Source organism: Parambassis ranga, chromosome 8 (genome assembly GCF_900634625.1).
Source record: "Parambassis ranga chromosome 8, fParRan2.1, whole genome shotgun sequence".
NCBI classification, from domain to species: Eukaryota; Metazoa; Chordata; class Actinopteri; family Ambassidae; genus Parambassis; species Parambassis ranga.
In genome coordinates, this window is record NC_041029.1 from 13,602,055 (window position 1) to 13,627,334 (window position 25,280).

Sequence of the window (25,280 nt, forward strand, 5' to 3'; positions counted from 1 at the left end):
TTCTTCCAGGCTGTTATTGTTTATTAAGATTTCAAGTCAGCACCCGTTAAATCTATATATTGATTCCTTCCACGTCCTCTTCCTCCTCTCCATCCTCCTCTTCCCTCTTCCTCTCTGGCTCCGGCAGTAATCTCTGCCCAGGTGAGGTGCTGGAAACTAAACTGGGTCATGGTGAGGTTGGAATTTAGAGCTTCCAGGTCAGCTTTGTCAGACTTTACTTTGTTTCCTTCCATTGACCTTTTGCTCCGTGTGCTTAGCGTGTTTGAGGATTTCCTTTATACGGTTTTGAGACCAACCACTCACCAGTGTGGTCTGCATGTGAGTGGACACAGGTTTCTGCTGCCACCTTTCATGTCACCATCATACGGCCTGTAAGACGGCCAGGAAATTCAATCACTGGTGCAGTTATTAGCTGTGACACAGGCCTGTTGGATCCTTTTCCATCTTAGCTCCTGAATCGGTTGAGGAGGTGATGACATAGAGAAGATGTTGCAGAACGACCCTCTTCTTCATCTAATGTTTGGACGGGTGTTGAATCAGAGGAGTAAGCGGGTGGTGCTGATGGGTAACACGGAGCACAGTTGTTGTCTTCATGTTGGTGTTTGCCCGGCCAGAGAGGGATAGAGAGAAGACACAGGTGTATTATCAGCTGCTTTTCCCTGGTAATCCTGTCTCCCTTTGTTCAGTCACATTCACACTTGGACACATTTCTTTCTGTAGTTGATCTCTTTTGAGTTCCTTGTGCACAATGAAGCTGTTAGTGACAGCAATGTCCAAAAGGTTCTGAAAAACTCTCTTAGTTTTTCTGTGCACTGAGTGTGTTTATCTGCTCAGAGGTGTCCACTCCCCCCATGTACTTGTTATACTCACTCACAGCTGTGGGTCTGGGGACAGGGACCCTCTGACTGTGCCCGTCACGGGTCTTCTGTTGTCCATCCATTTTACGAAAACCATCCTGGATCCACCTGATGGAGTCTCTCTTTAATTTTCTGAACAGGAGGCTGCTGTAAACCCGCCTCTTGATATGATTGAAGAGGGAAAGGGCACATAAAAATCCTGTGGCGTGATGTCAGGAACACCTTTCCCCAATGTTAACACATTAAAAAAAACATCCTTTCCTTCGATTTCTAGTAGTCTAGAAATTATATAACCTATTCATTAGATTCCCATTTTCAGCCAGTTATGGTTTATAACAATATAGATACAACTAAAACAACAAACTAAATTTAAAGCTGCAAGCAGCCTTACAGGGCTCTCTCACAACTTGCAGTCTGCGGGGGGCCACCTCAGTCTCCTCTCCTCTCATTTCCAGAGACGTACACCGAAAAACATGTTTACAAGACACGTATCAGCACATATATCAGCACATATATCAGCACATATATCAGCATATCAGTCTGTTCAGACTCAGATGAAGAGCAGTCCTGTAAGATTTTGTCCACACTGGATTAAGTATGTGGCTGCTACTGTGAAAAATACAGTCACTTCCTGTGTAATAGCGAAGGGTTAATTTTGAGGCCACACCCCAGGCACACCGTAATTCTTTTGGATGAAGTATGTGGGACCACAAAGGTTTTGTAGGAGGGTCAGAAATGTGTTAAAACAGCCAGAGGGGGCTACATGTTAGGTGAACAAATATTTTGAGGTGAGATGAGTGTGTGTGAGTCTCCTGGTCTTTTCAGCTCTGGTTCAGACTCAGTCAGTGTTTGACCCTCAGTACCTGCAGACAGACAGCTCATCAGCTACTGTAATGCAGACATGTTTCTTTTTTGATGCTGATGTTTGTCAGAAAAAGAAAAAACCTGTGTATCCTTACCAGCCCAGTGAACGGACAGGATGAGAGAGATGAGCACACACTCAGGTCTGATCATTGTAAAAGCTGTTTGTCTCTGCTCACTCTACACTGTGTGTGTGTGTGTGTCAGTGATTCAGTCTTAAACTCTGCAGCAACACATGAAAGGATGGAAGAGGTCAGAGCTTTGCATCGACTCCTCCTCCTCAAAGAGAAACACTCCTCAGCTCATGCAAATTTCTGCACATTTTCATCTTCATTTCATGACTTTAAATATATTGAAGAATTTCAATGCTCAGCTGTTTTTTCAGCTTCTTTATCTCAGATACAAAGCAGATGTATTGATTCTGCTCTGCAGCATTTGGTGGCCTTTATATCATGTAAACAATCTCAATATATTCAATATTGATCTTTAAAATCAATAATCTTCCCTTGGTTTTGAGGAGCACGTCTCAAACAGCAGTGCACCTAAAACAGGTCAAGGGTGCCTGCAGCCCATGTTGGACCTTCCAGCAGCATCACACTAACACATCTGCTTACTCTTACTTTCATGTACCATTTGGGGTCAAAGTTCAGGCTCCATGTTAGCTCGTCTGTCTGTGTAATCCAATGCAGCACGGAGGTGACGCGACTGCTGCAGCTACACAGAGCTTTGTCTCACTCTAGTGGACAATCTGAGTACCACAGGACTGTTGGTTTGTTATAATGTGTTATTGTAGTCAATGCTAGGAAAACCTTTTCTGAAATTTAATTTATTAAACACACCAAATACATAATACAAAACAAATGCATATAGTATCAGCCGAACACATAACAAATGTAAATAAACAAAAAAATCTTGAAGCTTCCAGTTGAATCAATCATCTGTCCTTTGATCATCATTTGGTCTAAAAGAGAAAATAACAAAACAAATCATGATCTACTGATTAGAAAAACAACTGCATCTTTTAATAACAAACGGCAGACATATTAAAACCACATAACATTTAGTAAGGTTTATAGCAGCAGAACGACCAGAGCTCACCTTTATCATGGTGGCTGAGAAGCCGAAGATGATGGAGATGAGGAACAGACAGAGGAAAGCGATGGCCATGTGCCAGTTCTCTGCTCCTGCATCGAGGTTCACATCTGCATGCATGACATGGTCCAAGAAGTCACAATGTTCCAGCACATCTGTGGAGGATGTTACATTAGATCTGTTAGTTACACCTGCAGAGGGAGTGCAGGTTAGAACAGTCACACAGCAGCTACTCAGCTATGTACTGGGTGTACATAACATGATTGTGAGAATAACACAATGGATGCTATCAATGCTATTTGCATCAAAGGTGGATGTAGCATCGTGGGTACATACACCAGGGTGCTTGTCATGCCATATAATGGGTGTAAATAGCATTCTCCTATAGACCTGGGTGCAAATAGCATCGACCTAAAACCAGCTCCGAGTGGATTTATTGTGTGATAGAATGTGTATCAGTGCATGAGTTGTCACCTGGTTTAGAGATGTTCAGGAACAGGGTGGTGTTTGCATGCTCCACCCTGCAGGTGATCACCATCCCTGGTAAGAAGTCGATCTGGGACAGGCGGAGGTAACTTTGGATGCTGAACTTTCCATCGGGGCCTCTGTGGGGCTCTGTGGTGTTGTAGTTCCACAGCGCCGTGGTGTCACGAAACCAGGAGATGTTGATAGACGAGGGGCTGAAGTTAGAGACTAGGCACATGAGCTCATTGGAGCCCTGGAGCAGGAAACCTGAGGGTTTGCTGTAGGTCACTGAGGCTGTAGGAATAATGGATTTGATCAGAGGAAGGCAACAGAAAAGCTAAATGATTCATATAAATATAAATAACTAACTATATAGCTCACCATAGACATCAGTGATTGAAGCTTCTATGGGGGTTTCAGATGACTCATGTCTGACAACACAAGAGTATGTTGACCTTTTGTCCTCAGCTTTCGTCAGAGTCATTCTGCTGCTCATTGAGTAAAAGCTGTTCCCTGTGTTCTTCCATGCAGGACTGTTGATGTAAGCAGACAACGGCACAGTCTCTCCATCCTTTGTCCAGTTCACCAGGATGTTTGATGGGAAGAATCCAGACACCAGGCACACAAGTGTGACGACGTCCGCTGACAGCTCAGAGTCAGAGGGCTGCATAATCTTCACTGATGGTGGGTGCACGACTGGAAACAAGAGAAATAGGGTTCATATATTTGTACCTTCACTACAAAGACCAGACTAGCAAGCCATCTGTACTGCTGCGTTTCCATATTTTGCCGTCGCTCACCTTTGCTTCTGCATACCTGGTCCTTATAGCCCTGTTTGGAACATCGATGTTTTGCCTCACAGGACACCGTTTTGTATGCACGCCAAACATCTGCTGAAACATTGAGGAAGCTCCGCAAAGTCTCTGTCCCATTGTTGTGACTCACCGGTGGCTCCGTATGATCATTATTATGTTCTTTACTATCGACATTCCAGGTGATGGAGAAATCCTGAAGTCGGGGGGCGACCAGGAGACAGGTAATGGTCACCTCTGAGCTGGTCATAACCTGAGACAGAGGTGGTCCTTCAATGAAGACGCTGGCAATCTGAGATGAAGCTGGAGTCACTGATGGAGGAGAAAATGAAATGAAAAGTGTTGGTGTAGCACAACCTACTGTATATCATGTACGGTATGTAATATATTTAGTAATATATTGACCTGTATATTATTCTGTACATACTATACTATGTATAATATACTGTCCATGTTTGGTGAGATGCCAAATTCATGGTACCTGAACACAGACTGATGTCCTTTGTGACAGGTTCAGTCCTGTCAGACACCTCACAGGTGAAGACCGTCCCTTTTTCCCACTCTGCTTGAGGAACAGAAAGCTGGCTGGTTACTGCCACACGTCCATCTGCAGCCATGCTGATGTCAGCAGGTGATCCAGATTTTAGCTGGGAGCCAGAAAACCATTTAATTTGAGGGTTGAAGCCTCGTCCAGAGCACAGGAGCTTCTGCAGGCCTGACTCTACACCGGGGACCAGGAGGAGCTCTACTGAGGGGTCACCTGAAAAGAGAAGGTAACATCAGTCAGTCAGGATGTTCCTGAGTCATACAGGAAGATCCAATCAGCTGTCACCATGGAAGACCTCACCAAACATATTTATAGTGGACTTTGATGGGAAGGAGCTGGAGAAGTCTGGACCGACTTTGCAGGTGAAACTTGTGTCTTTAGTCCAGTACCTCTCAGGGACAGAGAAGCTGACTGAATGGAGACCCGGACCTTCAGGGAGATCCACAAACACTTTTTCAGAAATATCCCTGCCGTTGGCCTGAAAGGTGACGTAGGCGTCAGGTGAGGAGAGATGTGTGATGTCACAAACGAGCTCAGCACTGTTTCTTTTCAGCAAGTCTGAGAGAGACCTCCTGATCTCCACCGATGGAGCAGTTACTGCAGGTCCTGGAAGATACATACAGAAAACAGCACAAATGAGTCTTTCAGGTCTTCTGCAGGCACATTTTTCATTTTTACTTCATCTTACTTGCAACTGTCACATTCCTCTCCTCACGGGAGAAGCACTTGTGTTTTGCTCTGCATGTTACAGTGTTAAGCTGCTTCCACCGACTCACATCAACAGTCACATGGCTGGATATATGAGTCATGTTTGCATCCTCCTTTACTGAGGATGCTTCTCTCTTATCCAGCAGCCAGGTCACCTTGGGTTTAAAAACAGAAAAGTGGACGACACACGTTGCCTTCACCTCAGATGTTGATGTCATCACAGTCCTGAATCTGGGAATCTCCACATGAATGGAAGGACGGATGCCTGAGTGAACTGTAGAAGAAATGTGATAATCCATGTTCTCACTAATCTGAGATTAAAGTCAGACATTTAACTTTTCTCATAAAAATATAATATTTTTTTTCCATAGAATTTTGACCCCAAGCTGAGAATTTTGACTTTTTCTTCTGACATAGTCCTCAGAAAAGAGGACAGAAGTCTCATTTTTTGCAGGATTCTGAGAATAATAATCAACATTGCAACAATAAAAATGTCTGTAATTGTGATTAAAGTCAGAATTTTAAACACCAAATTCAAACATTAAATTTTGACAGTGGCTCTTATCCTGTTCTGTACACAGTGGATGATTCAGAAACACTCATGTTACCTGAACACAGACTGACGTTCTTTGTGACGCTGTTGCTTCCGTCAGACACCTCACACTTTAAGACCGTCCCTTTTTCCCACTCGGCTTGAGGAACAGAAAGCTGGCTGGTTACTGCCACACGTCCATCTGCAGCCATGCTAATGTCAGCAGGTGATCCAGATTTTAGCTGGAAGCCAGAAAACCATTTAATTTGAGGGTTGAAGCCTCGTCCAGAGCACAGGAGCTTCTGCAGGCTGGACTTTTTCTGCAGGCCTGACTCTACACCGGGGACCAGGAGGAGCTCTACTGAGGGGTCACCTGAAAAGAGAAGGGAACATCAGTCAGTCAGGATGTTCCTGAGTCATACAGGAAGATCCAATCAGCTGTCACCATGGAAGACCTCACCAAACATATTTATAGTGGACTTTGATGGGAAGGAGCTGGAGAAGTCTGGACCGACTTTGCAGGTGAAACTTGTGTCTTTAGTCCAGTAACTCTCAGGGACAGAGAAGCTGACTGAATGGAGACCCGGACCTTCAGGGAGATCCACAAACACTTTTTCAGAAATATCCCTGCCATTGGCCTGAAAGGTGACGTAGGCGTCAGGTGAGGAGAGATGTGTGATGTCACAAACGAGCTCAGCACTGTTTCTTTTCAGCAAGTCTGAGAGAGACCTCCTGATCTCCACCGATGGAGCAGTTACTGCAGGTCCTGGAAGATACATACAGAAAACAGCACAAATGAGTCTTTCAGGTCTTCTGCAGGCACTTTATTCATTTTCACTTCATCTTACTTGCAACTGTCACATTCCTCTCCTCACGGAAGAAGCACTTGTGTTCTGCTCTGCATGTTACAGTGTTAAGCTGCTTCCACCGACTCACATCAACAGTCACATGGCTGGATATATGAGTCATGTTTGCTTCCTCCTTCACTGAGGATGCTTCTCTCTCATCCAGCAGCCAGGTCACCATGGGTTTAAAAACAGTGAAGCGGACGACACACGTTGCCTTCACCTCAGATGTTGATGTCATCACAGTCTTAAAGCTGGGAATCTTCACATGAATGGAATCACGGGTGCCTGAGGGAACTGTAGAAGAAAAGTGTTAATCCATTTTCTCACTAATCTCTCTAAACTGAGATTAAAGTCAGACATGAATACATGAATCAATAATGTCATCAAAACTTGACATCAGTCAGATATAATATTAGTATGTGCTGTGAGGCAGCAGCTGTGCATCCTTACTTTGACACACATTTGTTGTTTTGCTATATTCAGTGTGATTGTGAGTGGACTTGCAGGTAAAATTGGAGCCTCCCCTCCAATCTGTCAAGTCTGGAATGATCTCACTGCTCAGAGTGAAGGTTTTCTCCTTTCCTTCCATGCTCTGCAGCTCCGTCTCAGTTGACTTGGTCTTTAGAGTACTGTTGTCCTTTTGCCATTCGACACTCAGCTCCTTTGGAAAGAAGCCACTCAGGGTGCAGATGAGTTTGACCGGAGAGACCCCAAATCCACCATCCCACTCGTGTGACAGTGTGATGTTGGGTTTGATGACCTGCAGTTCTGAGAAAGAGCAGAGACAGCTTTATCTTTGCAGGCCTCATGGTGCCTGTTAGAGCTAAAAAGCTTCAGTCTCAGACTGAGACTCTCAGTCATACATACCTTAGGATGGTGGTAAGTAACCAAATGTAACCACTCTTATTTCTAACTGCAGTGCTTTTGTATTACGGCTAGATGGCAAACTTTTACTGGTTTGTCTAGTCAGGTAGAAAGAGGGAGGAAAGGTCTGTTGAGCAGATGTTGAGTGAGATAAGGAAGGAAGCATTGAGTAACACCCGGGTCCCCAAAAATGGACCCGAATACAGAAGTGAAATGACACAGAGAGCAGCAGAGCGTCACAAAGAGCAGGTGTGAGGCAGCGCGCCATGCCAGTAAGAGAAACAGAGCACATATTCAAATGTCACACAGACGCTGAACATTTCACACTTCTCATGACTTCGCCAAAGAGTTTTGTTCTCAGGTCTCATAAGTCCAAATTAACAGACTGTAAAAATCTCATTTACATACTGAGTTCAACATGGGCTGCTGGTTCCAGGTGCTGTGGAGGGATGTGAGGATTTACATAGCAGCACAAGAGAACATGGTTAAAATAATGCGAGAGAGAATAAAGTCCAGTTAAACATTTATTTAAAGAAAAAAGACTTAAAATGAAAAAGCAAAACAGCTGTGATAATTATAAGAGAGAAAATGGAGAAAAATACTTTTGTTGAACAGAAAGTTCCTCTTGGAGTCACTTTGTTTTTATTTTATTTCACCTGAAAAGACAAAAAAAACACAGATTAGTAAGATTTCTGTCATTGTTCATTGTGCACTGACAATTTTAATCACAACAGATCGCAGTAAAGACAGTCTAACAATGTGACATGGTAATGTGGGACTTTTCTGATTAAATATCCCACACATTTTATAAAAGATATCAGAAAATCTACACGTTTGCACTTTAACCCAACTACCAGATGACAGCTCAGCCTGATGGTAGTGGGGTGGTAGTTGTTCAGGCTTTGAATTAATTGGTAACAGCATTGTTTTATTTAGAACAAATCAATATGCTTTACATTATTTCATATCAGTGGTTTTTTTGTCTGGTTCCTGTGAGGCATTTATGACACTGAACTCTTGCTGACACCAAAACTAATTCAACTCATCTGCTGTCAGACAGCAGTGATGCTAGCAGTTCAGTTTATATGTTTGTTAAATGATGGTGAACAGAAATAGCATATAAATATGTACCTTGACAGCAGTGGATAAGATGGAAAACAGCAGAGTGATGAGGAAGAGGAGGATGAAGGCGACGGCAGTCTTTGCCATGTTATCTTGTTCTGCGTCCATGCCCATGATCCACTCACAGTTGGTTTCAACCAGGATCTCAGACTGTTGTACAGAGATTCCTTTAAGTAAAAAATAAAATAAAATGTAACCTCAGAACCACAACGCCGCCATGACCAAATCTTCACTAACAAACTGTGATATTTTATTGTAGCTTTATTCTAATCAAAATATAAAGTTTGCACTAAGATTCTGTAAAAATCTTTAAAAAAATCTACACAGAAGCCATGTTTGAGTCACATGTGACCAGCAGTCACATGACATCTGTCTTTGTAACTGTGTCATGCTGCACAAAAACACATTTAAATACTTGTAGCCATGATTGTGCTGCTGTGCTGCACTGAACATGTGACAGGATGACAATTAAAAAATACTTTCTGAGGGTTCATGCTGCATTTTAGTCAATCTAAGCTGCTACAATTTACAGCAGCACCATAAAGCCCTGTTGAATTATGATGACCGAGCTGTGCAGTGACCCTGACTTGCTTTGGAAAGACTCCATTATTACTGCGTATGTGCACGACTCTGCTTGTGAATCAGAATCATGTCACCGAGAAGCTGCGGAGCTACAGTTTGACCTTACTTAGGGTTAAAGACCCAGTAGAGACAACACAGGCACACAGAGACACATCACAGAAGCAGTGTTGATGCCCCATAATGAACCAGTCACTGGTTCTGCAGTGACATTTTTTGTTGCATAAAAACAGCACAGACATCCGTTAAATAAAGACATAAAGTGCATGCGACAAACAACAGAGGTGCAAAGTATTTTTTTTTTATTTTGATTTTCAATCTGCATTAAAACACACACAAACACAATGTCATATCACAAACAACAAACAGGAGACAAGAAGACGACATCTACTGGGCCTTGCACTTTTCAGGGACATTCATGTTAAGGTTGACCAGGTTGGTTTTTTCGAATGTTCTGTACCCAATGGACCTGACAATGGCTTTAGTGGTGTTCGCCACAGACTGATGGTAAACTACGCAACTGTACACCACATCAATCTGCTCCCACTGCTCCTGACTGAGTGTTAGCTGGCCATAGGCAGAGAAGGCTCCATTGCTTTTGACAGGGTTTGTGGTACTGAACTCGTATTTTGAGTCTGCTGCCTCATCGTCAACGAGCCAAGATACGAAAACCTCCTGAGGGAAGAAGTCTTTCACATAGCAAGTCAGCGTCACCATGTCTTTTCTAGCATGTTCTACGGGATTCAGCATAAAGACTGAAGGACGCTGAACAAGATCTCCTGCAAGCACGAGAGAACAGTTAGTGCTGCTGCGGAGAAGACAGAGAAGAGCGGAGAGTGAATGTGAACCTTACCAGAACTCTTTTTGAAGACCTTCTTCAGGGGCTCGACCCAGTTTTCATGATGGATGACACAGTAGCGCACCATGCCCCTGGTCCATTCATCATAGGTGATGTCAAAATCCTGCTCAATTGTGTTCTTCTCTTTTCTCTGTTTGCTGCCAAGCAGGTCCTTTGACTTTTCATCCTCCCATGTAACATTGTTTACTTGGCCCTTGTTTACTTTGACATGACATGTTACAATGCTTCTGTCATTTAAAAGCAAGTCTTTGATGTTGGGACCTCTGATCTCAACATCCACATCTGCCATAGGACATCCACCGGTCTCCACTGAGTGAAGAAATAAGGAACAATTAGTGATAAAAAAAACCCACTGAAATAAAACGTACAAAAGAGAAGAAGTACTCACAGCTTGAGGGGTCTTTGAAGCTCACAGAGTCATTCACATATACAGGAGCATTGTTTGGGCCTTGGCCTTTAAACACACACGTAAAAGTTGTGTCTCTAGTCCACTCTTCGGGCCTGACTGACAGAAAACTTGTGGCGCTGTACAGCTTAGTATTGTTTTCATCCTTCCTTCCCTCAGCAACAATCTTCACCTCTTCTACTTTGCTGGCGATTGCTGCGCCGTTTTTCAGCCAAGTGATTTCAACTTCATTGTTTGGAGAAAAATCTTTGGCAAAGCAGGAGAAGGAAGCGTCGCTACCCTCATCAAAGGAGGAGTACACTTTAACAGTTGGCGATATATACACGGGTTCTGAAAAACAAAGACATACACAAATATATATATGCAGAAGCAGGGGGATCATATATATATGCAGAAGCAATATGAAGCAACACTGTAATGCTAATGCTACTCAAATGACAAACTTTCTGCATCTTTACTGAAGTGTGCATGAAGAGTTCGACTTTGATGGGTACAAAATGACATCATTGAGCAGCAGAGCTTTACATGCTCGCTTCTGCATATACATGGACTGGCAAGCAAACACAGGCTTCATGTGAATGTTGATTTTTAGTACAAGTGGAGGCAGGACAGGAGCAGAGGGACGAAAAGAAGCAGAACACACTTTTTCTGGGACAGGTGCAGGAGTCGTACAGTATATTAGTAAAGACTTAAACAATGATCGTCAACATCAACCAGGCCTGCAACTCATCATTTAAAAAGATTAAGATAATATAAGATTAATCTTTATTAGTCCTCCACAGGAGAAATTCACAATTACGTCATAAAATTAGATCACAAAATTAGATCACAAAATTAGATCATAAAATTCAGCTTTATAATCTGATGCGGCTGTTTTTTTTTTTTTTTTAGTATTTTAGTATAGTATTATATAGAGAAAACCCACCATCCTACAAGTCATGCATGAAAATAATATTTAAGACGTCTGAGATTGAAGTCAAAATTTAACCCTAAACCTTTTAGTCTCATTAGTATATTAAATTTAGAATTAAAAAGTATTTTTAGAATTCAAAATTCAAAGGTAAAAACTCGAACTTATCACAAATTCTCAAATTTTCTCTCTCTTTATAGATATATAAATTAAATTCTGACAAAAAAAACACCACAATTTGGATTTATTTTCAGAATTCTGCAATTAAACTCAGGATATTTTACTCTTAGTATTCCGATATTAAATTTAGAATTAAACAGAAACATGATTTAATTCTCCGAATTCTGTGATTAAATTTAGCATTAAATTAAATTATTCGCAGAATTATGATACTAAAACTGACAAAACAGGCAATTTCTAAAAAGAATTCTGATAAAAAAAATTAGGATTTTACTCTCTGATTTCTGAAAATTAAATTTAGATTATGTTAATGAAAAAAAAAATTTAAAAACAGAAACAAGAGTGCCGCTAATCCTCTTCATAGAAAACAACTCTACCTCATCCATGTTCAGTTAATTACAATGAACTTAAGCAGCTCAGGATGAAAACAAGACTTCACAACTAACACTTATTTATGCAGGACAGACTATAAAGGATATGCAGACTACATTCATTTACATGCACTTTAATGTACTGGCAGTGATCAGACAGGTACAACCAACCTGCTCCTACATGCTTTTTACCTAAAGTCTGTTATATTCATGTCTACTTTTCACATATGTACACAGTCCTGCCATGTAGCATGGATTAGAAATGCAACCAACCACAAAAAAATAGAAATAAATGACTTAGCATGAGGCTTACTTGGCTTTGTGAAGATGGCTTGTGAGTTCCCTGCGGTGTGAGTAACAGCACATTGGAAGCTGTCGTTGTTGTCCCAGTCCTGTCTCCTCACTCGGACCTGACTGACCCCCATGTAAGCGCTGTCTTTCTGTACAGCAGGGTACTGGATGAAGTCAGTCAAGGTTGTGCCGCTTTTGGTCCATGAGAAAGTCAGCGGGGAAGGACTGAAGCCGGTGGCCAGGCAGCCAAGAGTGACCGTGTCTCCACTGCCGGAGCCACACGGAATCAACGGAAACACAGACGGCCTAGAAGAAGAGGCTGAAAAAAGGAAAATGAATTAAAATTCTAAAATAGGATTAAAATGTTGTAACAGACATTTTTAGTCGAGAGAGATGTCACCTGAGCCGACTGAGCTTTACGGGCCTCTAAAACGTTGACATCAAGTGGCCTCCATACATTTATTGAAGCTTTTTTTTAACACGTAAGCATCCACTAAAAAATTATAATTATGCCAAAATGACAAATTTGAAAGGATTAAATTACTTTCTTACCTGATGTAACAGTAACCGTTGTACCACTTCCCCAATAGTCAAAAGCACCGTAGCACAGTGCTGAATCTACTGAGCTCTTAGTATTAAAAGTCTAACCCACCGCAGGCCAATTTTTTTTTTACGTTTAATCAATCCTACTGTACACAGCCGTTCATTATTATGGCAACACCACATTATAGATTTTACTTTACTAAAATTCAGACTTAAAATGTCCTGCTGCAGATTTTAAACAGTCCTTACCTGATGTCACTGTGACCATCGTGCCTTTTCCCCAGTAGTCAAAAGCCCAGTAGTCACAGTTACAAAAGTGTATTCACACTTATTACAAAAACCCTCCGCTGTCATACCTGCCACTTCATTTCATTCACTTTCATTGGAGGACTTGTTAAAATAGTTTTAATTGGATAATACTACATAAAAAATAATAGAAATTTCTGTCTCTAATCAGAATTCATAAAATCTCATACCTGAGGTGACGGTAACCGTGGTGCCTTTTCCCCAGTAGTCAAAAGCGTAGTCACAGTATAACAAATTATTAAGGACTGTGTACAAAAACCTGCTCCCACATTTATAAACTCTACACAGTCTGTCATTTTACAGCTTTTCAGGAGACTCACCAAAACACGCCTTTACACCGGAGTATAAACCAATGTAACAACTGTATTTCTTTTAAAAATACAGTTTTAAATAAGAGACATTTACACAGTTTGCTTACCTGATGTGACTGTGACCGTGGTGCCTTTCCCCCAGTAGTCAAAAGCATCATAGTAGTCACAGTGAAATATCTCAACATAACCGACGTACAAAAACAAACTACTGAGGTCTAAATGTACCAAAATAACCTTATACGATGTAGGAACAGGCTAATTTTACCTGATGTGACGGTGACTGTGGTGCCTTTTCCCCAGTAGTCAAAAGCTTCATAGTAGTCACAGTGAAATATCTCAACTTATCCGACGTACAAAAACGAACTTCTGAGGTCTAAATATACCAAAATAACCTGTAGATTTTTTTTTACAGTGTAGGAACAGGCTTATTTTACCTGATGTGACGGTGACCGCGGTGCCTTTCCCCCAGTAGTCAAAAGCAGCGTAGTCACAGTGAAATATCTCAACATATCCAATGTACAAAAACTGGCACCTCAAACAAACCACTGAGGTCTAAAATGTACCAGATAAACCTGTGGAATTTTTTACAGTGATAAAAACGTCTTATTTTACCTGATGTGACGGTGACTGTGGTGCCTTTCCCCCAGTAGTCAAAGTAGTAGTCACAGTGAAATATCTCAACAGGACTTTAGTACAAAAATGTTTCCTTCTGCCATCTGATGAATGATTCTACTTATGTCAATAAACACCTAAGATTTACCCAGATCTTTCTTTTTTTTGCTGCACACCTGCTTCTTATTAATATGCAGGACAAAAATAAGATGAAAATTTAAAGATAAATTAACCAAAATTTCAAACCATCTTGACACAAATAAATCTGTATTATTACTTACCAGATGTGACTGTGACCTGGGTTCCTTTCCCCCAGTAGTCAAAGTAAGCATAGCACAGTGATGTGTTACAACCTGACACTAATACAAATACTTATTTAGTTTAAACCAAAATAATCTCACAGCCTCCACTGACAAAGCACATCCTTCTATTTATTAGCACTTTCCCCTGAGATACAGGCTCATACTTCCTGTGGTCTGGGTTTTATATAACATTGTTTGCCAACAGTTACTGAGCACTTCCCTATTTCTCAGACCCACTTCCTACAGCATGGAGTTGTGTCTTTACTCAGCCATACTGCAAATATTCAGTTCATTATACGCACAAACACACATGTCAAGGCTATTATTTCAAGATTTCAACTCAGCACCTGTTAAATCAGTTATTTTACACTTCATATTTTAAAACTGGTGTCCGTAGAGACATCGCCACATTAGCATACTGATAATAATGGTATTTATACATGACTAGAAGGCAATGTTTGTGATGCTGCAGATAAAAACACAAACTTTTCGTTCAGAGGACAAACTATAATCTGACAGTGAGGACACAAGCTGGCAGTCGAAGCAAAAACACAACAATGCTAATCCATGTTAGCTACCTGGCTAACATCAGTTTGAGAAGCAATTATTTTGTCTCTAAGGCTGGGGATATACTACATAACTTGGCTTCTGCAGATGTTTTTATGACGATGGGGGTCACACCTAACAACTTCTCCAGACACAGACTACACCCCACCAAAGACAGGATTTATCAAACCAAGACAAGTGAACACGGCAAACAAACCAGCTACCAGATACCAAAAACGCAGAAAAAAACCAACAGAACTTACTTTCACTCATGCACAGTATATGTTTATTCCCTTTATTGGTATCTCAGTCTATTTACAAGCTTGACCCCGTTTTAATAAATGTCCGCCTCATTTGCTATAATCCAGTTTGAAGCTCACGTGTGCGCCGCCAGCTTCCGTCACACCAAACTATTGTTATAGAAAGCTAGCACGAGCACTGCTTCAATGACCCTGTCCAAATATGGAAGTGCACACATATTGAAAATGCACTCAGGGACATGAAGTGTGCAAGGATCAGAAGGTGTTAAAGAGCAGAACTAGGACAGTTCTGTGCACCTCACTAACAGTAAGATCAGATAGAGATAGATGGATATTTCATTGATCCCAGATGGGAAAACTCAGGAGACAAAACATGGCACCTGCTGTAGTTGTGTTGTTCACAGTGCTGCTGCTGCTAAAATTAACGAGACATCACTGCCACAAACGTTAGATTCTCCCGTTTCTTTTACATTGCTGCTAAGTCACTTTCCTCGGCAGCCCCACAGATTAATAGGTTATAGGTTAACAGGACACAGGCCCTTCCTTTCAAGCAGCACCTCTGTTCATGTTATGGCCAGGACCCATCCAATCAATTTCTACTGCTTATCCGGGATCAGGTCACGGTCAGGTCAAGCAGGGAAATGCACATCTCTGTCTCCCTATACACCTCTGCCAGCTCATCTGGGGGGGATTCTGAGGTGTTTGCAGGCCGACTGGGAGATGTAATCCTTCTGGTGTGTCCTGGGTCTGCCCTCAGGGTCTCCTCCAGGATGAACATGCCCAAAGCACCTCACCAGGAAAGTGCCCAGGGGGCATCAGAACCAGGAGCCCAAAACCATGCTGTGGGCTCTTCTCAGCGCGACAGGGCTCCAGCTCTACTCCTACATGACCAAGGTCTTAACCCCGTCTCTGAAGGGTAGTCCAGCTACCCTGCACAGTAAACTCATTTCGGCTGCTTGTATATGTGACCTCATTCTATCGGTCACAATCGACAGCTTTTAGTCATAGGTGAACATAGGAACCAAAATCAACTGGTAAGCTGAGAGCCTCGCCTTTTGGCCAAGCTCTCTCTTCACCACAACAGATCAAAGTGTAACAATTCACCTGTTTTTTTTAAATCAGGAAAACGCCACAACGCACTATTCTCACGGGCGGGTCTTATTTTGCTGCTGCTGGTTTGTCTGTTAATAAAAACCGCCAGGCTAGGCCACACACACCACACCAAAATCCCAACAATATTTATAAAAACACAGAGGAGCCAGAAATCGATTGTTTTAAGTTCACGCTGTATTGCAGGCAGAGCACAGGTGATCAGCTCGCGCACACAAGCACCGCGACACAACCGGTCTTTTTCCAAGTACCAAGTCTTTGGTAAATCCACAATGTCCGTAGATTCCACTTAACTCACGGTAAATCCAGCCAGGGAAAAGGCCCAAACGCTGCTCCACATGCTGGCGTCTTTCAGGAAAAGGTCCACTCCGACACCTGTGTCCTCCGTGTGTCTCCTGTGTCCTCCCGTGTGTCTTCCGTAGAGACATTTAAATGTTCCGCACAGGGATCCCACACCTCCGCAGCGTAGATTGGCATCTGACAAATATACATACATGACATTTATACGTGATGAGAAATAATAACCTCTTTTCTCTAATTTCTAAAACAGCCATGTAAAAAGGTGATTATGAGGCAAACTTTACAAAAGTACGGCCTGGATTCCTGAAGAAACCCTACCAATCCAGCTGTCCATCTCAAACTCAATTTTCCGCTCAATTGTGAACCAGAGATACTTAAATTCCAGCTGAGAACCGTGGTCTCCTGGAGGTTACAGCTTAATGAAGCCAACAGGACATCATCGTCTGCAAAAAGCAGATCCTGAGGCCACCCCCTCCACATCGGTTATGGACAAAAATCTAATTATAAGTAGTGTTAGAAGAAGAACAAGACTTCTCTGTTAACTTTCAGCTTCCCCCGATGCATCTATTTCCACAATGACACAGCTGTTCAACCTTTGTGTCCAGGGACCATGATGCTGGTTTGTCCATCTGTCTTGTTCTTGTGATTGCTGGACATGCTAAAAGAATTTCACCGCAGTTGGTACAAATGTTCATGTAGACTCAGCAATGAAGAGATTAGAGTTTAGTTGTCAGAAGTCAGTCAGAGGTCATGTGTGTGACAATAAACTGAACATTTTTGGACTAATTAAGACAAAACATTACATATATTGTGTGCGTCTGGACAGACACACAGGTGGAACCTGACTGCTTAGATGCAGTATGCACCAGTGTGGTTGTGACTCTACATTTCATGTTTACAACTCTGGTAACACTTTATATATATATATATATATATATATATAATAAGCTATAATTAATATCCCATCCAAATCCATTACCATTGACCTGCATTTGTCTAAAACTCTGTCATACTTGATCAGGACTGTTTGAGCTTCCAGTCCAAAGGTTTAGTCAGGAAGCACCTGCTGTGTGTTTCCTGTGTGTTACATAAATATTAGCCAGTCAGGATGTTGATAACCGCAAGTCCAAAACGTATTTGAGTTCAACAGTGTTACATGACTGAAGTTTAAAATTGTGAGTAACAGATGCTGTATTATCAGATCAGTGAATAATAACTGGATCCTCTAGTTTTGAGTCAGTTGTATTTACAATGAAAATTGTCTCCAGGTTGGTACAAAGAAGCGAAGTGTGTGTCTGATGTGCTCTGATTGTAGTTATAACACTAATAATCCATAAATTATTGATCCATCCAATGTTCCAGTGACCTTCAAATGATGCAATGTCTAATAAATTTGAGACGTTTCCTGAATATCACTTATTGTTATGAAGGCTCAGTTACACTCAGGTTTTTGTATGGCGTTTTATCACCGTGTGTACCAGCTCCCACTATAAACACACAGTGACACATCCCCATACAAAAAACCTGTGGCCTGGTGTGGGTTTAAAGTCAGTGTTTTATATGGTTTTTGGAAATTTATTTTTTATATATTTCACAGGTGTTAATGCAGTTTTACACAGAGGTTGCAGCTGTAGAGCGATTTTAGTTGGATTTCATGTTGATATTTACACAGCTGAAATAAATAAGTGTAACTTTTAAACTGAAGCTCTCCTAAAACAGGAAACAATATTGTGTTATCATTTGAGCATCTTTGTTTAGAAGTTTTGTTGAACTCTCTCATCTGCACTGTTTCTCTCTGGATTTACTGCTGGAGGTTTTTGTCATAGGATGTATCACTGTGGCTGCCATAGTATCACACTGTGGTTCACCCTCATACAAAAACTTCACACCATCCTCAGCTCATCCTGGTGTGTGTGTGTGTGTAAGTTTCATAATTATTTTACAATCGGTTATCTTTACTGACATGAAGACACTAAAACAAATCTTGATTTTGTAGGCTGATGTCTCGATAACGATGATCAGAGTTTAGTTTTTCTTCTGCAGTGCTGGGACTTAGTGGGCAGACAGACAGGTTTTTGTATGGTGTTGCATCACTGTGGTTCCACTCATACACAGTGCCACACAGTCATACAAAAACCTGTCTGATGGTAACATGCCGCAGGAGATGCCATCTTTAAACTTTAGCTCATATTTCCTCCTTTTCATTTGTATTTACATCGTCATTAAAGTCACATTTTATTTGAAACATTTATTTAGTTGTGGATATTTAATGAAAGTCGTTGTTACCAGAGGATGAATCACAGTGCAAACAACACATGTCCTCCATGTTTCCATGTCCCTCCGTATGTTAAAATGGTGCATGAACAGAAGAATTGTATCTCCGGCTGTTATTTGGTTAACATAAACCCAGCTCCTGATGTGAGGTTTTTGTAACCGTGTCAATCACTGTGGCCCCCCCCAGTTATACACAGTGACACATCACAATACAAAAACCTGCCACGGTGTATCTGCTACACTTTTAACTGTACTGTAACGTTTTTGCACATGTGTTATTATTAGACGTTTGACTTATTTATGCTTTTCATGTTTTGTGGAGTTACAAACACCTACATGTAATGCACACTTTCATCAGATTTATGGGTTTTTTCGGTTAAATATTTTGACATTCTGTGAATATTTCCTGTTTTTTCCTCACGTCGCAATGACTTCATGTCAGGGCAGGTTTTTGTGCTGCCACTTCACACTGTGGTTCCATCCACACGGTGACACACGCTCGTACAAAAACCGCAGACCTTTGTACTGCGCCAGGAACACACATACATACTTGTCTTTGTGTCTCTTTGTAACAGTGCAAACTTGGAATCACTGTCTGTCTTTTTACTGCATTTCATTTTTACATTTCATCTGGGTGAGTTTTGCTGTGTATTTATTAATAATAGTTAAATTTTTTTGTTGGACAAACACTAAATGTAGATAACAGTCTCACACACTGTCCTGTTTTTCATTTAGTCCTTTGTAGACTGAAGGTTTTTGTCACAGGGTGTATCACTGTGGTTGCCATTGTTTCCACTGTGGTTCATCTTCTGACAAAAACTTCAAGCTACTCTCCAGCTATCATCAGAACCTTTTTTTTAAATTACTACAACTACAGACTAATCTAAATGAGTAAAATACATCATTATGATGGAATATAACATTTATATGTTCCATAATTCTGAGCAGTAACTCATAATTAAAACACATTTAGCATGTGAAATACCTTTGTGTTGTGGATGTGAACGTTTTGCTCTTCAAACATTCCTCTGACTGTTTTGTCACAGTGGAAATCACCTGATTTTGTGTTTCTCTTTGGGCACCGTGGTGTTTTGAATCGGTTTAGGTCAGGAAGTTTTTGCATTAGCGTTTATCACTGTGGCCGCTGCTATATGCACAGTGAGTTAGAGCCATACAAAAACCCAGACAGGTGCCTAAAGGTCCAGCTGTCTCAGTGGAACTATGTTAAAGTCATTAATTATCTGTGCTTAAATATCTGTGCTTAAAGAAAGGATTTACAGAAGTATTTGCCAACATTAGAGAACTAAAAACAGTTTTTATACTACCCTATACCCTAACCCTAACCCTAACCCTACAACACTCTATAATATTTATATTTTTGGACATAATAGGTAACAAAACATCAACATAGAAGCTGCTTGTTTCAAAGAAAATGAATGTAAGAGCTCTTAAAAAGAAAAACATTCTACAATAGAAGTTCAGCATGATGAGTAGAGATCACTTCACTGCCCTTTTCCAGTTTTCCATGCTGTCCATGGAGCTTTGTGAGAGGAGCATGTTGATGTTTCTGAATTCCAAAGTGTAAAAGGAGGTTTTTGTCACAGGCTGTATCACTGTGGCTGTTATACTGCACTGTGATCTATCCCTGCACAAAAACTCCACCCTGAAAATCAGGCTGCACTGACACTCAGCATCCACTACCGTCTGTATTTCATTTTAATGTATTTTATTTGTGTAATTGTGTCTGTATTTTGGCTTCACTTACAGAATCACCAGCAAAGTAATAATGCTGCTCCTTATCAACATTAAACCATCATTGTTACCATATTTCGAGCTAACCTCTCTGAGTTTGCCTTCCGTTTTCACACAGAAGCAAACTTGTTTTATTTGCTATGTAACAAAAGCATAATATGTTTTATTGTGGTCTTCATACTGAAGGCAGCTGTGTATTAATGAAGGCTCAGCTTCCACATAAATGTACCTTTTAGTGTTTATACCACGGAGAGGTTTTTGTAACAGTGTGAGTCACTGTGGCCACCCCACACTGTGACACATGACAGTACAAAAACCTGTGGCACGCCACAGTGCCGCAGTTTTACTCTTATCTGTGATAAACAACTCGACACACTTTTATTTGTCAAAGTGAGATTTAATGACGACCACCGTAAGTACCGACTTTGACTCATTTTAATGAGCAGCATGTTCCAACTGTTCAAATATGATGAATGTTTGTGTCTGTGTATTTATTCGTTTTGTTTGAGCTGTATTTCTTTGCATCCTTTTCAATTTACATTAGAATATTAAAAACGTGAACTTGAATGAAGAAATATTAATTTTACTAAATTACTAATGAAGATTTTTTTTTTACTACAATACCTGAAACACTTTGTAAATCAGTTCCACAGTAACGCTGCCATTTATCGGATGGTTTGGAGGCATGGTTTTTGTTATGGTGTGTAACATTGTGTAGTAACTATAGCCACTAGCATAATAACCACAGTGACACAAGCACTTACAAAAACCTTACCAGACTACCGAATGGAAGGAGACAAATATGTTTCATATTCAACAGGTTTTAGACAAAAACTGACAGATTATGTCATAAAAACAGAGAGGAGTAGTCCTGTATGTTTATTGTTTTCATTTAAATAATAATGAAATAATTAAATTTTGACTTTTTGTTTTACTTTTCAGGTCAAAGCATCAATAAATGTTTGTATAATTGAACTCAGATAAATCCCTTTAGAGAAATGAAATGTATGGAGGTCTTTAACCTCCAGACGTTATTTACATAAAAGAAAAGTAGCACTGCACTGACCTCTGTGTGCTCCAACCAGCTTTACATGACACTGTGCTGTGCAGACCTGTAGATGGCAGCACAGCCTCATATTTACCCACAGAGGTCAGCTCCGGAGCAGCTTCAGGCGCTTCAGCCCATCAAACATTAATCAGACTGTTAAATAGAGCAAAGAAAATAACAAGCACATCAAAATACAAACATGCTGTAACCTGCGCATAATGAGTGCATGTGTTATAATAATCACAGCTTCCTGTACTAAAAAAAAAACACAGTAATGGATCACTTAATCTTTACAGTCCTTTCCACTAGATGGCAGTATTTTCCACCTTATAAACCTTAAAACATCAACAAGCTGATTCAAGTCTGAAAGTATGAGTATGACCCTCAAAGAAAATATAAACTCATTCATGAGTGTAACTGGTGTAAGCAGGATATATTTAGGGCCCGAGCACAAAATGTGCGAGAGCCCTATTGAAATCCTAGGGATTATTATTTATTGTTTAATTTATTAATTTACACAGTAGTTTGCATCATTTGAATGATACATGTAAACAAATAATCAATGGTGGAAAGTTTTGTGGGTCAAAGCCTGTCCTCGAACTTTTTTCTTTTTCCAAAGTGACGTTTACCTTTGACCTTTTATATATAATATATAATATCACTTGATCATTCTATCCTACTAAAAATGTAAGAACATAAGCATATTGAATTATATATAAAACTGTGTTTTGTGGGGTCACAATGACCTTTGACCTCCAAACTGTATTACACGGTAATATATCAATAAAAGCACCAATCCAGGGCTTCAATATTAATACTTTAACTGCATTTGGCTGCTTTTACTTGTAATGCTATGCTATGTGTCAAAAAGTAAACAGACACCATGTGCCGGCTGTCTTTAGCTGTAAAGGTGTAAATCTTCATGCTGCAGTCTACGAGATCTGCTGCTGATGATTGTTTACATTATTGGTTGATTGTCCATGATTTATCAAACAGTGTTTTCTGACATTTGATGGACAAACCATGGTGCACACACATAATTACAGTGCCAAAATTTAAAAAGTTAAAAGTTTTAGGACATGTAAACAATAAAAACAAAAATTAAAACGTTGAAGCTTTAGTAGTTCTTAAAGTTTTCTTCGAAGTTTCGGTGCTGCAGGTGCAGTCCCAGAGGTGCAGACAGAGCGGGGAAGCAGCTCTCTAAGGACGTCGAGTTTAGAAACACCCGGAAACTGAAAGACCTGCAGAGCTCCAGTGATAACCGACGTTCACGGTGTGCTGACTTCACATGGAGTTATTTTAGATGTTCTTAGAGAACTGAGACTCAAACAACAGGAAAAAACCGTCCGAGGCTTTTTTATGTTCATCTCACGCTTTATTTAATTTTGAATGCAGTCAAAATATGTGAGAATATTAATGAAAGCAAAGCAGCAAACACACAAAATACAATGCAAAGGAGATGATCCGTTTGTCAACAAAGATGAGAAATTAAGCAGATCATTCATTATGTACATGTGATTTAGATTAAAAAAAAGATGCATCCGTCCTTCACGGTCACTTCATCTGAAAAAAAGAAAAAGAAAATCATTTGTATTTTTTGAATCATTTAGCAACCTTTCTCTAAAACTCTGTCACAGACAGATTCATGTCACCATCTGAGATGTTTTTGTTTTATTGCTGCATTCAAACAGACAAACAGAGGAACTCTAAATCATGCTGTTCAACTGTTCAGTTGATTAATTTGTAGATTAGAACTTGAGGATCATGTCTCTAATTTTAAAAGCATTACAATGTATTCATCACTAACTCAGACCTCTGAGCACTTTAGAGTCATTCTACCTCGTCTGTGAAGAAGACGGGAATAAAACCAACAGGTGAGCAGCTCAGAGTTCCTTTAAAGTTTTATTGTTTATGTGAATGCAGGTCAAAATGCAGAAAAAAGTCCTGCATGTTTACCTTGACCAGGCTGAATATCATGCTATAGGAGAGAGAGAATATGAAGAGGAATATGAAGGTGGAGGTCGTTAACCACAGGCTACTCAGCTCATCTTCATCAGTGGAACCGTCTGTGCAGCTGAGAGCAAAAGCTATGTTGGTCTCTGAGGGTGAAGTTAAGAAGAGGAGGTATAGCGGATTAGATGTGTGCTTCTTCATTTTGTGGTGCAGTGTTTTCATTCATGTACACATGTAACCAAAGTGTCTCCATGCAACATTTATTGGGAACACTCAGCACACGTCAGACAACATGACACAGACACATTAAAACACAACATGATGACAAAGAAAACACTTTTTTGTACAATCACAATGACTGATGGAGGGTTTCCATGTCAGGAAATACACACAGAGACACAACAACACATCACCACAAAATACAACATGGAAAGCTGAATCTACTTTGGTGTTACTTTGTTGTCACAGTAACAGGCATTATCACCTTTGCTCGACGCTCCACCTGGTATTGTCGTGAGGTTTTCGTCATCAAACCTGATGTTGCAGCTGAACGTAGTGCTCTGCTTCCACAGCTCCTTGGTGGTGGTGTAAACACTTGTAACTAAGTAGCCAGTTTTGGATTCGTTTGGCTGAGCAGGAAAGTTGATGCCTTCATGGGTTGACACGTCCTGTCCTTTCCTCATTTGCCAGTAGATGGAGAAATTCTGCAGCACGGAACTGGAGACCAGACACACCAGCGTGACCTCTGATGAGCTGGCTATGTTTTGGCGCACGTGCACGGTCACGTTTGTGCCTTTCACATCTGAAAGAGAGACTCAGTTTAGCAGAGAACAAAAAACAGTGTAACAGTCATTCAGTGTTTTTATTGTGGATACGTACCCCTGCTGAAAGTCTCAGAAACTTGTTTAAAACCTTCAGCAGAACAGGACACTGAGTTGACGCTCTGCCACTCATTGTAGCTGCGAGTCAGTTTGCTGGTTTTGCTGTACATCACTGGGCTCTCTGTGGCGCCTTTTAATATATTGCTTCCATCCATGTTCCAGGTGATTTTAGCTGCAGATACAAGAGCTTTATCTTCTCCAGTGATGACACACTCCAACTCTGCCATCTGATTGTTGATAACGTCCACAGGACTTGGCAGGTTCAGTTTGGAAGTTTTATTTTCTGAAGGACGAGAGGATTCACAATAATCTCTGTGACATGTTTAAAAAGACACTACACACTTTAGAAGCACATTGGTCTGAAGGTCAAAAGTCTGACAGCTGACTCAACAGATGCTGCTTAAACTCCTACTTTTACATTTTCCACATGATTGTCATGGACCTCATAGCTTAGACAGACATTCTACATATATTTAAATCTATACCATACTTTGCTACATGTTATTTTTCCCTCAGAAATGAGTAACTGAGTAAGAATTATCCCTTATCCCTAAGAAATCCCTTCAAACATGTACATTCATCACACTGCTAGCTTCAGCTGGTAAACATCTGCCATATTTCCCAATAAATGGAACATTATTCTACATTTTATACAAACACCTTACAGAGTAACATACCTTTACGCAATGTCACATTTTTGTTTCCTCCAGGATGAGTCACAGAACAAGCGTACTCGGCGAATGAATTCCAGTCAGATTTCATCACATTGATCACACTG

The 25,280-nt window shown here is 40.7% G+C and overlaps 1 protein-coding gene across 1 annotated transcript in view; it reads right to left on the minus strand.

Moving 5' to 3' along the window:
• Positions 1 to 2,528: 2,528 nt before the first annotated feature.
• LOC114439964 (uncharacterized) overlaps positions 2,529 to 25,280 on the minus strand; it is a 176,079-nt gene continuing 153,327 nt past the window's right edge. Inside the window, exons 5-22 of the mRNA XM_028412181.1 lie at positions 19,048 to 19,060; positions 14,077 to 14,122; positions 12,327 to 12,623; positions 10,535 to 10,882; positions 10,141 to 10,455; positions 9,679 to 10,066; positions 7,173 to 7,510; positions 6,723 to 7,016; positions 6,335 to 6,640; positions 5,951 to 6,247; positions 5,323 to 5,616; positions 4,935 to 5,240; positions 4,569 to 4,847; positions 4,076 to 4,399; positions 3,657 to 3,971; positions 3,285 to 3,569; positions 2,817 to 2,965; positions 2,529 to 2,679 (exon numbers count right to left, since the gene is read on the minus strand). Coding sequence (XP_028267982.1) covers positions 2,671 to 2,679; positions 2,817 to 2,965; positions 3,285 to 3,569; positions 3,657 to 3,971; positions 4,076 to 4,399; positions 4,569 to 4,847; positions 4,935 to 5,240; positions 5,323 to 5,616; positions 5,951 to 6,247; positions 6,335 to 6,640; positions 6,723 to 7,016; positions 7,173 to 7,510; positions 9,679 to 10,066; positions 10,141 to 10,455; positions 10,535 to 10,882; positions 12,327 to 12,623; positions 14,077 to 14,122; positions 19,048 to 19,060 — 4,603 coding nt within the window. The 3' untranslated portion in view covers positions 2,529 to 2,670. The remainder of the gene's footprint in view (positions 2,680 to 2,816; positions 2,966 to 3,284; positions 3,570 to 3,656; positions 3,972 to 4,075; positions 4,400 to 4,568; positions 4,848 to 4,934; positions 5,241 to 5,322; positions 5,617 to 5,950; positions 6,248 to 6,334; positions 6,641 to 6,722; positions 7,017 to 7,172; positions 7,511 to 9,678; positions 10,067 to 10,140; positions 10,456 to 10,534; positions 10,883 to 12,326; positions 12,624 to 14,076; positions 14,123 to 19,047; positions 19,061 to 25,280) is intronic.